General features: G+C 44.0%; 1 protein-coding gene across 1 annotated transcript in view; it reads right to left on the bottom strand.

Annotated features, from left to right (window-relative positions):
• Nucleotides 1-12,362, bottom strand: part of LOC140389856 (transient receptor potential cation channel subfamily V member 6-like) — a 218,144-nt gene that overhangs the window by 116,305 nt on the left and 89,477 nt on the right. The window contains exon 3 of the mRNA XM_072474434.1: nucleotides 2,268-2,390. Coding sequence (XP_072330535.1) covers nucleotides 2,268-2,390 — 123 coding nt within the window. The remainder of the gene's footprint in view (nucleotides 1-2,267; nucleotides 2,391-12,362) is intronic.

The following is a 12,362-nucleotide window of genomic DNA, read 5'->3' as shown; positions in this document are numbered from 1 at the left end:
ACTCGACGATCACTGTGAGACCACTGGTGACTCCGGTGACACCATGATACTTCCACCCTCATTCGCTCGAACCTCTCCACAAGTCAATGCATTCCTGCATGTTCCGACTCCAGATGTGCAGCTTCAAGAAATCTCAGCTGACTCCAGTGAACCTGCTAAGACTCCGGACGGGGAGCATCAACAAACCAACACTAACTCAGTTAAAACAGACCAGACTCCAGATGGGGAGCAACCAAACGCCGACTCTGATTCACGTAAGCCGGACTTTACTCCAGACAGGGAGTGCCGCAACCTCCGTGATGGCACGCTCAGGGTGACAGCAGATGCCAAAACGACAGGAGATGGCTCACTTACACTGGGTCAGTAATAACAAGCAGCGGCTACAGTCCAAGAGGAATACACCAATATTCACCACAGCTATATCCGCACATTTTTTCCACACCAGCAGCGCAGCCAATGACAGCTCATGCTGGACAAACCCAGTATTCAGGCATGCAGCAGCCAGCAGTCTATGCAGCATATTCTCAAACAGGCCAGCACTACGGATTGCCCACTAATGGAATCAAGACCGAAGGAGGACTACCGCAAGCGCAATCCGCACTACAGACTGGATGCATTAGTTACAGCCCAGGATTTGCTGCACCCCAGCCTGGCCAGACGGCATATTCCTATCAGATGCAAGGTTCCAGTTTCACACCATCACCAGGTATTTATGCGAGCAGCAATTCTGTTTCCAATTCGACAAGCTTCAACGGTTCTCAGCAGGATCACCCTTCCAGCACAGCACGTGGCCAGAACCAGTATGTACAGTCTTATCCAACTTCAACATATGGCACATCCATGACCTTGAATGATACTGTTGATGGTACCTCTTCAACGTCAACACCTTATCAGCTACAAGATGCCATCCGACAGCACCATCACAAACATCGGAAAAAGAAAGGGACTCCAAATCAGACAGCAAAGTGATTTGACCACTTCTTGTTTCCTGTGGCACAGGGACGTTGATGGCGTTCATAACCAAGAGAGACATTTGACCATGATGATTGATGGTTTTTGGACTCACACAAATGATTTGGACTTATTGTTTAATCACTGTTCCCATGACTTGCATATACCTTAACCTATCAACCTGTTTTTTGTTCAATTTTCTTAAAGTGTACAGAAAATATGTAACAGAGACAAAAGAGGGGATGTGGTGATGTGCCTCAATGTAAATGCATGTATGCTAGCTATACACTAGAGGGAGCACCAGTGACATCACACACACACACTCAACCAATAGATCAATTAGATAGGACACGACCAATGGACATTCACGATACACACAGAGGTGACACCACCAGAGGAGGGCATTACACCAACCCATATATAAAGGACACCACACACATGATCTGCCTCTTTCCAGTGGAGACAGTCAGTGAGTAGAGACACAGGGGTGATTCAATATTACACCCACCACGTGGATCGCAGCAACTGGTTAGTCAGTCTGGGTAGCTATAGTAGGATTAGCAGTAGTGTCGAACCCGAGTAATAGAAGTGTAAATAGTTTAATAAACGTGTTGAAGTAATCTCCATGTCTGAACCTTTCTTTGCCAAGTGCACCACAAGGAAGCCGCTTATGTTACACCTAGAACATAACAAATCATGATACCAGGAGTGAACTGTTTCCCAGTGGTGGCAGTCCCATTGATTGCCCAGTTAAGGACCCCAATTGACCCATGGACAAGTGGGGGGTTGGTTAGGTGTTGGACCAATGCCCCTGGCATGCCCCCAGTATTATGGTCCAACCACCTGACATCCACCCACCACCACCATTCCCAGTGTGCCGTAAAATTCAGTCCCAGGTGGAAAGGATTTGATATGGATTTGGAGGACAAAGTGGGATAATGTTGACCTGTTTCAGAACCTTGCAGAAGAAAATAAGTCAGAGAGATTGGCGAGGAAAAAGGAAGAAGAAAGAAAGTGACCGTTCTTTGTATGAACAACATTTTGAAGAGCATTCCTCTCAGGGTCACCATCACTTAAAATTTCATCCATAATATGATAATGTGCCCATCTGGATCAATTCCCCTGACAACTAAAACATGATATGATCCCGGTTATTTCCATTTCTGTACCTGATACTAGTTGAGCATACTGTGACAAAGCTGAACTTGTAACAAAGGAAAATATCGGAAATTAAATAAAACCACAATGTATTTTTAAAAGTGACTTTCTGAAAGATGAATATTTTGATATTTTAATGAAAGACTGCAGCCACTTACCCTTGTACATCTCACAGTCAATTGGTTCATCAATTAAGAATGGAAAGGCATTGAGCAATATAATTGCAGCTTCCTTACTATTATATAATGCTGCAACATGCAACACAGTTTCTCCAACAGCACCTATAACATAACAAGGTAAGATTTAAGAGCATAGATACACATCCATTCATCGTGTAAAACAGGATAGTTATGACATGCTATGGAAAAGCCCAATTTCAGCTTTCTGTTGCATGGATAATTACATTCCTTTAACTGTTTGTCACTTTTCTGTAAATAGTGTGAAGAAGAGAAATGCAAGTTTCTTCTACTACGTAAGAACATATAAAAAACATTGACAAGAAATGGTCGTTTGTGCCTGTTCCTTTATAGGTCTGTACTAACAGGTTTAACATGGACAGGTGTTTGATTCAAAGTTTACAGCACAGAACGAGTGCACTCAGTCCATCCATTGTATTTGTTCCAATTTATTGATCGCTTTCCATAGCCTGCTATTTTCCTCTGATTCAAATATTTATCTGATTTTGTCTTAAAAGATGCAATAGGTGCTGCCTTAATCACTCAAAATTATATTGGCCTTTTTACGGCTTTATTTACCTGTATCTGTAATTTCAGGGAATGATATAGCTGAACCTCTGAGGCTCTCTGATCATCCACATAATTTCTTTCCATTTAGTTTATTCTCAACTTCCCCCAAAATATATGACTACACTTACGAACGTTAAATTTTATCCATCCTCCCATTCCTCAAGTCCATCTCACTCTTTGTCAAACGTTCACGTTTGTGTAGTCAACAATTATTGAGATTACATTCCCTATACCCAAGTTCAATATATGTACATGGATATCAAACATGACCCCTATAGTGCATCGCTTTCAACCATTCTTCAATTATGAAAAACAACACTTAACCATAAATCTTTATTTCTATGTCAACCTACTTTCCGTTTGATCTATTAGATTTCATCCCTGATAACAAACACCTACATTTGTCTGAATAGCCTCTTATGAACCACCTTATTGAACCTATTCTGAAAATCCATTCAGACTAAATTTACAGCATTTCCTTATCTGACCAATATGTTGCTTCCTCAAATAAAAACAATCAGTGCAAGGTATTTAATTAACATCTCCGACATTATTCTAACCTCCGCAATAAGACTTCTGCCTTCAGAGCTACCCTCCTTTTAACTTTTAACATTTTATATGTGTGTACAAGTTCTATTTCTCTTTATATTACCTGCATTATCAGTTTGTCTTTTCCATATTTCCTTTTACATTGCACCTCCCTCCCACATTCCTCATGAATATCTTTGTTGACCTGTTTGCTCAATTTCTCTCAAGTTAATTTGGGACAGTTCTTCTCTCAGAGCCTTGCATTTTCCCTAATCAACACGATTTTCTTTGACTCTTCATTATCCTTTTCTATTCCTATATCAATCCTATGTTGTGGTTGCTATTTATCAATCATTCTCTTACGATAAACCCAAACAAAACAACCCCCGCCCCGCCCGCCCCCCCCCCCCCCCCCCCCCCCCCGGGCGTGTTACTGTCCCTTAAAGAAGTCAAATAAACAGCCTCCACCTTGTGGAGAACCCCTCCTCTGCCCCTCTTACGGCAAACTTGATTTTTTTTTGGAAGTGATTTCTGGAGCAGGAAAGACTATGCCAGAGAGACAGCCCTTATTGAAACTTTAACAGCATCAATGTTCTTGGAAATAGAGCAGTAGGGGGAATTTGAAGCATTTTGTATGGGGGTATGGGAGAAGTCTAAAATCTTCTTCTGAGCTCAGGAAAACTCGACGTACATAATTCCATGGCTGCCAAACAACATACCTGACCCATGTGGACTTCACATTCCATTTTTGTCTTTTTACACCAGAGTCAGGTTCGCAGTGCAGTTTGGGACTGGCTGGGTCTGGAGTTGGGCTGGTTACAAGGCCTGCTTTGGATCTCCAACACAGTATCCCACCTCTCAACAGTGTTTAACGGCTCTCCAAACCTCACACTTCACCCCCATACCAGGTCATGCCATCCCACTCTGTGCCACCTCTGTGCCTCCCTCCTTGTATCCTCCATAGCCACTTACCCCATATCCAATATGTACTAGGTACAGTCCTCAGACTTCATGCAATATTAATGTAAAATATGGGGAGGGTAGTGGAGGGAAATGCCTCAACCACCTTCATATCATTGAAATTAAGAAAAATGAATTCTGCCATGTGAAAGCACCTTGTTATGCTTATAATCCCATTCACTTAATGGATAGCATGGTAGCACAGTGGTTAGCACTGTTGCTTCACAGCACCAGAGACCCAGGTTCGATTCCCGGCTTGGATCACCACCTGTGCGGAGTCTACATGTTCTCCCCGGGTCTGCGTGGGTTTCTTCCGGATGCTCCAGTTTCCTCCCACACGTCCTGAAAGATGTGCTTGTTAGGTGAATTGGACATCTGAATTCGCCCTCAGTGTAAACAAACCAGACGCCGGAATGTGGCGACGAGAGGATTTTCACAGCAACTTCATTGCAGTGTTAATGTAAGCCTACTTGTGACACTGATAAAGATTATTATTTTTTATTATTATTGTGGCAACAAACCAGAACCGCAACAAAGGAACAATTTTATTACAAGTTATTGAAACTGCTATTCATTCTCAGATGAATGGCACACTTATTGTTTTGAACCCCATTAGTACTTGAAACTCAGCCAAGTATTGATAATTATCACTGCTGTCCAAACAATAAATCACTGTCTGTTCTGAGAACAGAAGGGGCTCATTTCAATTTCAAAGCAGAGTGCATGTCAATCAGTAAGAAACCTTACAACATCAGGTTAAAGTCCAACAGGTTTACTTCGAATCACTAGCTTTCGGAGCACTGCTCCTTCCTCAGGTGAATGAAGAGGTATGTTCCAGAAACACATATATAGACAACGTCAGTGATGCAAGACAATACTTTGAATGTGAGTCTTTTGCAGGTAATTAAGTCTTTACACGTCCAGATGGAATAACTGGAGAGAGGGATAATCACAGGTTAAAGAGGTGTGAATTGTCTCAAACTAGGACAGTTGGTAGGATTTTGCAAGCCCAGGCCAGATAGTGGGGGGGTGAATGTAATGCAACATGAATCCAAGTCCCGGTTGAGGCCGTACTCATGTGTGCGGAACTTGGCTATCAGTTTCTGCTCGGTGATTCTGCGTTGTCGCGCGTCCTGAAGGCCGCCTTGGAGAACGCTTACCTGAGATCAGAGGCTGAATGCCCTTGACTGCTGAAGTGCTAATTGTTCCCCTAATTGCTTGACTGCTCCCCCTTCCACAAATATTCAAACCCTCCACCACCGACGAACAGTGGCAGCTGTGTGTACCATCTACAAGATGCACTGCAGTAACTCACCAAGGTTCCTTCGACAGCATCTTTCAAACCCACCATCACTACCATTTAGATACAAGAGCAGCAGATACAACGAACAAAAAGAACAAAGAAAAGTACAGCACAGGAGCAGGCCCTTCGGCCCTCCAAGCCTGCGTCGACCATGATGCCTGTCTAAACTAAAATCTTCTACACTTCCGGGGTCCGTATCCCTCTATTTTCATCCTGTTCATGTATTTGTCAAGATGCCCCTTAAACGTCACTATCGTCCCTGCTTCCACCACCTCCCCCGGTAGCGAGTTCCAAGCACCCACTACCCTCTGTGTAAAAATAACGTGCCTCGTACATCTCCTCTAAACCTTGCCCCTCGCACCTTAAACTTATGCACCCTAGTAATTCACCCCCCCCCCCCCCCCCCCCAACCTGGGAAAAAGTCTCTGACCATCCACTCTGTCTATGCCCCTCATAATTTTGTAGAACTCTGTCAGGTCGCCCCTCAACCTTCGTTGTTCCAGTGAGAACAAACCGAGTTTATTCAACCTCTCCTCATAGCTAATGCCCTCCATACCAAGTAACATCCTGGTACATCTCTTCTGCACCCTCTCTAAAGCCTCCACATCCTTCTGGTAGTGTGGCAGCCAGAATTGAACACTACACTCCAAGTGTGGCCTAACTAAGGTTCTATACAGCTGCAACATGACTTGCCAATTTTTATACTCACTGCCCCGGCCAATGAAGGCAAGCATGCCGTACGCCTTCTTGACTACCTTCTCCACCTGTGTTGCCCCTGGGAACCCCACCCCTGGAGCTTCTCCTCCAAAGTCACTTACCACCCTGACTTGGAAATATATCGCTGCCCCTTCACTGTCGCTGGGGCAAAATCCTGGAGCTCACTCCCTAACAGCACGATGGGTGTATCTACACCTCCGGGACTGCATCAGTTCAAGAAGGCAACTCACCACCACCTTCTGAAAGGTGGGCAATATACGCTGGCCTAGCCAGCGACGCCCACATCCCATAAATGAATATAAACAAATAAATAATGGTGACATTTGAAGGTATGAAAAGCACTTTATACCTCCCTTTCAGAATGTTCCAGACTCCTCAGCAGGCCTCCGCATTTTCTTCACAATCTGATTTGCTTTTAAAGGCCTTCCAGAAGAAAATGTGTCTGGAAGGAAATCCAGTTTTTGTCCACCATCTAAAATGGGAATCCAACCTCAGTGGAGACGCGTATATATTTTTCACAATAGGCTTACTCGACATGCAAAATGGTGTGGGGTCAGGAATGTGGAGGAAAATTTCACCCCCTCCAAGTAAAAATGAAATGTAGCTGCCAAAGCGTGCCTCCACACACCAACATTTGGCAGCAGAGAGGGAAAGCAGGATTAATGACGTTTTTGGAATGGAAAATGTAGGCTTAGTTGAAATATATAGTGAGGCAATACTATCAGAGCAGAAGGGAAAGGAAATGAGAAAAACCTTCTTCTATAAGGAGCATAGAATGTCAAAAAAATTAAACTAATATGGGTCAATATATAGCTAGCATTGAGTGGTTATGTGGTCAGAATTGAGTGGTATTCATGTGAATGCATAAAAGATTCAAAACAAATTTGGAGAATTAGAATGGTAATGAGGAGGAATAATATCTAGGAGCTATAGTACTCATATTTTCAGGAGAGATAGGAAGGGTAGAGGTGGATGGGATAACTTTAACAAACCATCGCTATGGATAAAGTGAAAAATATAAAGGGAAATGGTACCATTTTTAGCATGCTACGAATTACAGGTCTCTAAATAGTGGAAATCAAACAGCGGGGGAAATCTGAAGCCAGTTCACAGATATGTTAAAAATGGACAATAATGAGACCTTGGTGGTAGCTATGAAGTGAGCGCTTTGGCAGCTACATTTAATTTTTACTTGGAGGGGATGAGATTTTCCTCCACATTCCTGGCCCCACGCCATTTTACAGGTCGAGGAAGCCTATTTGGTAGCTCCTACTTGAGGAGGAATTGTTTGGTCCTTGTTATCCATTCACGACGTGATTGCTGGTGCAAAGTACAACAACAGATAGAGCTAAGGAGATGCGTGGCATGGATGGGTGGCTGATGTGGACTGAGTTGGTGTGGCTCAGTTGCTTAAGGGGTGATAATGGCGGACATATTGGGGTGGCCCTTGGGGTGCGTGGGGTGGGGACCTGGGGGAGCTGGTTAGGCAGAGGTATGGCTGACCAGATGGGGTGTGGGGTGGCAGGAAACCCTCCCATCCCCACCCCACCAAAACCTGGCTGATTTCATGGAATGTTCGGGGATTAAATGGGCTGGTTAAGTGGTTGTACGCATTTGCACATTTGAGAAGTGTGAAGGCGAAAGTTGTGTTTTTATGATGGTATATTATTGGTGATCGACAGAGTGGGAAGTGACACATTTGAAGATATTTTTAAATTTGGGGTTATCACTCAAGTTCCAGGGCTACTAGTGCAAGGAGTAGGGAGGCAGCAAGAGAGTAGCTGAGATTTATACAAACTTCAAGCTTTTAGCTACATCCCTCTCTGTCTGAAGAGAACAGTGTCATGATATGCAGTCACACACACACACACACACACACACGTAATGATATACAGACAAGCAGCTAATGGACACAGAGAACAGGACATGACCAATAAGCAGGCAGGACACTCAGGGGTGGGATCTGACTATAAAAGACACGAGGCACTCACACTCCACCTCTTTCCACTGATGAATATCTAGAGAGTCAGTCAAGGGTGTTGTTATAATCTCACACCTCCACCACGTGGCTAAGAGCTAGTCTGGTTCAGTCAGAGTAACAACGCTTAAGTTAGCAGAGAGTCGAACTCACAGAGAACTGTGCTAACTGTGCTATTAGTTCAATAAACTTGATTGAACTAACTTCAAGGCTTGGAGTATCTTTCTGATCTAAGCTGCATTCAGTTGCAGCCAGTGTTAGACCAATGTACCTAACACGACAAACAGCACTATAATGACTAACCTTCATCTTTTGTACCAGTCTGCCACGAGGCACCTTGTCAAAGCTTTACTGAAGTAATGTAAACAACATCCACTGCCCTCCCCTCATCAATCATCTTTGTCACCTCCTCACAAAAAACTCAATCAAGTTAGTGAGGCACAACCTCCCCTTCACAAAACCATGCTGTCTATCGCTTATGAGTCCATTTGTTTCCAAATGGGTATACATCCTATCCCTGAGAATTATCTCGAATAATTTACCTACTGCCGACGTGAAGCTCACCGGCCTATTGTTCCCAGGATCATCACTGCTACCTTTCTTAAACAGCGGCACCACATTTGTTATTCTCCAGTCCTATGGGATCTCACCTGTAGCCAATGAGGATACAAAGACAATTGCCAAGGCCCCAGCAATTTCCTCCCTTGCTTCCCTCAGTATTCTGGGATAAATCCCATCTGGCCCAGGAGACTTATCTACCTTAATGTCTTTTAAAAGACGCAATACCTCCTCCTTTTCGATGTTAACATGATCCAAATTGTTCACACCCTACCCAAGAATCAACTTCTACAAAGTCTCTTTCTGATGCAAAGTATTCATTTAGTACCTCGCCCATTTCCTCTGGCTCAACACACAGATCCCCTCCACTGTCCTTAAGTTGTCCAATCCTTTCCCTGGCCACCCGCTTGCTTTTTACATATGAATAAAAAGCTTTGGGATTCACCTTTATCCTATTTGCCAAGGATTTTTCATGGCCCCTCCTAGCCCTCCTCAGTTTCCCGCTTCAGTACCTTCCTAGTTTCTTTATACTCCTCAAGGGTTTCAACTGTTCCCTACCTTCTAGACCGTACAAAAGTCTCATTTTTCTTTTTGACGAGGTTCACAATATCCCTCGTTACCCAAGGCTCCCTAAACTTCCCATATTTATCCTTCATTCTCTCAGGAACGTGACTTTCCTAAATCTAATCAACGGTCGCTTGAAAGACTCCCACATGTCCAATGTTGATTTATTATCCAACAGCCGCACCCAATCCAAATTCTTCAATTCCTGTCTAACGTTATCGTAATTTGCCTTTCCCCAGTTTAGCACCTCTGGGTTTGAGCTTGAGCAGCAGCTGACGGCACTACAGTGCATTCACGAGCATGAGAGGTCGGTGGATTGCAAATGAAATGAAATGAAAATCGCTTATTGTCACAAGTAGGCTTCAAATGAAGTTACTGCGAAAAGTCCCTGGTAGCCACATTCCGGCGCCTGTTCGGGGAGGCTGGTACGGGCTGCACGTTTCAAGATGTGGTCACCCTGCAACTTAAGGAAGTTCAGGTGGGCAAAGCAGAGGCAAATGGAACTTAACCTAGAAAGGTGTGAGGTAATGCAATTATGAAAGGCTAAGAAGGCAAAGGATTTCACTATGAATGGTAAGCCCCTGAAAAGTACTGAAGGTCAGAGGGATCTTGGAGTGCATATACATAGAGCACTAAGTGGCAGGGCAGCTAGACAAGGTGATTAAGAAGACATTTGGGATACTTGAATTCTACGGGCACCATTTAGCAGCCTCGTTGTGCCCGACTTAATGTGGGGACAAGGCCGTTGAATCTCGTGTGATGCTCGAAACACCTTGTGAGATTTAACAAAATCTCATGTGTCATCGTGATCTGGATCTCACCCTCACTGGGCGTGATCCAGATCTGCATATTTAAATGAGTCATTAAGCACGCCTGGGTGACCTCACCAGGGCGTTGTTTATTACTGGTTTCATCAAACGTGGACTGGTTGTAATGGCATCCAGGAGTTTCCCAGGCCATTAGAGACCAACAGGTGGTCGGGGACAGGGCAGGGTGGCATCCTGGTACACCCTGTCACTGTCACTTTGGCACCCTGGTACTTCCAGCCTGGCAGTGCTACACAGACACCCTGGGAGAGCCATCCAGAAGCACTGCCAGGGTGCGAGACTGGCAGTGCCTGGGTTATCAGATGGCAGATTGCCACCACCAGGGATCGGGCCCGGGAGGGCCTTATCAGGTTGGAAGGGTGGGATGAGGAGGTGTTGCTAGGGTCTCCCCAAGTTCAGTGGCGGGGGGGGGGGGGGGGGGGGGTTGACTCTTAAATTGGGCAAGAAGGTGGGGGCCAGCAGGAAATTATTCAAGTAGGGTCTTGGTGGAAACATCCAGAGGCCAAAAAACCGGCAAAATGCCATTGAATGGAGCAGTGTTTCTTGGAGCTGCAGCCATCGATAAATACCCCGCTATACGCGCCCAAAATCGGAAATAGACTTTTTTTCAATTGAATCGTGCCCTATGCCTCGGCCAATAAAGACAAGAGCAGGGAGGTCATGCTGGAACTGTATAGGTTAGGTCTGGTTAGATCACAACTAGAGTACTGCGTGCAGTCCTGGTCACCACTTTACAGGAAGTATGTGATTGCACTGGGGAGGAAGCAGCAGAGGAGATTTACCAGGATGCTGCTAGACTAGAGGGTCTGAGCTATGGTGAAAGATTGGATCGGCTAGGGCTCTTTTCCTTGGAGCAGCAAAGGTTGAGAGGGGACATGATAAAGGTGTGTAAGATTATGGGAGCATAGAGGAGGTTGATAAAAGTGCACTTTTTCCATTAGTAGAGGGGTCAATAACTAGGGAGGTAGAAGCTTAAGAGGGACATTGAGGAGACACCTTTTCACCCAGAGGGTAATGGGAGACTGGAACTCACTGCCTGAAAGAATGGTTGAGTCAAAAGCTCTTGTAGCATTTAAGAAATATTGAGATATTCACTTGGGTTGCCATAACCTCCAGGGCTACGGGCCAAGTGCTGGAAATTGCGATTAGTGCAGTCACATCTTTGTTGACCAGAACGGACATGATGAACCAAATAGCCTCCTTCTGTTCTGTAAATGACTATGAATCTTTCTAAAAACTCTGAAATATCTTGGCCATTTCCAATAATAAAGCTAGTTATGCAGTAATACAAGTTAGATGTCAGAACTTCATAAAACGTAATCAAAATCTCAATTCATGCCAGCAATTCATTTTAAAATATGAATCTGAAAAAATGTTCTACTTATACATTTGTTAAACCTTTCTGATGCACGTGTAGCATATTTCCATAATCGATCTGAATCCACTAGCCCCACTGTTCTCTCTGCAGCACTACGCCATTAAAGCCCTGTGGGCAAACACAGGGGCCACCCATTTAATTTTTGAAATTTGGCAAAATATTTGCTGCTGAGTACAAATTCAACCCCAGGTTTTTACACACGTGACCACTGAGTGTTTTTGTTTGCTTTCTTTGATAATGGTGTGAAGTTTCTTCATGAACTATCATACCTACAAATCACTGATGAAATAATTATGTGGGGGCAGATATTCTCCAAATCTTTTTGAACTCTTGACATATGTCCTCAGAATTTATTCTTGTCTTTCAGAAGTCACTTTTGTCATTCAATGCACTCTTGTGTGGAACAACCCAAGGGCTACATAAGTTGATCAAGATTTCATCTCCTCATATACTAAGATTTCATCTGAATAGAAAGCCTTCCAACCCTTCTAACAATTGCAGCTGAAAACAAAATGCTGAAGAAATCATGAATTGTAGTGCCTTTAAGTAGAACCACCCAATGTGATAAGTATAGTTGATAGAGCAGTCACTCTTGAAATTGGTATCTGTCTGATTTAGCATCCTATTTGGAGACTATTACTGCTTCTCCCAACAGGGATGGAATCTGGCCTGCTGATGTTTGGAGGTATTCCTC

Source organism: Scyliorhinus torazame, chromosome 14 (genome assembly GCF_047496885.1).
Source record: "Scyliorhinus torazame isolate Kashiwa2021f chromosome 14, sScyTor2.1, whole genome shotgun sequence".
Classification (NCBI taxonomy): Eukaryota; Metazoa; Chordata; class Chondrichthyes; order Carcharhiniformes; family Scyliorhinidae; genus Scyliorhinus; species Scyliorhinus torazame.
This window is presented reverse-complemented; position numbering and strand designations above follow the sequence as displayed.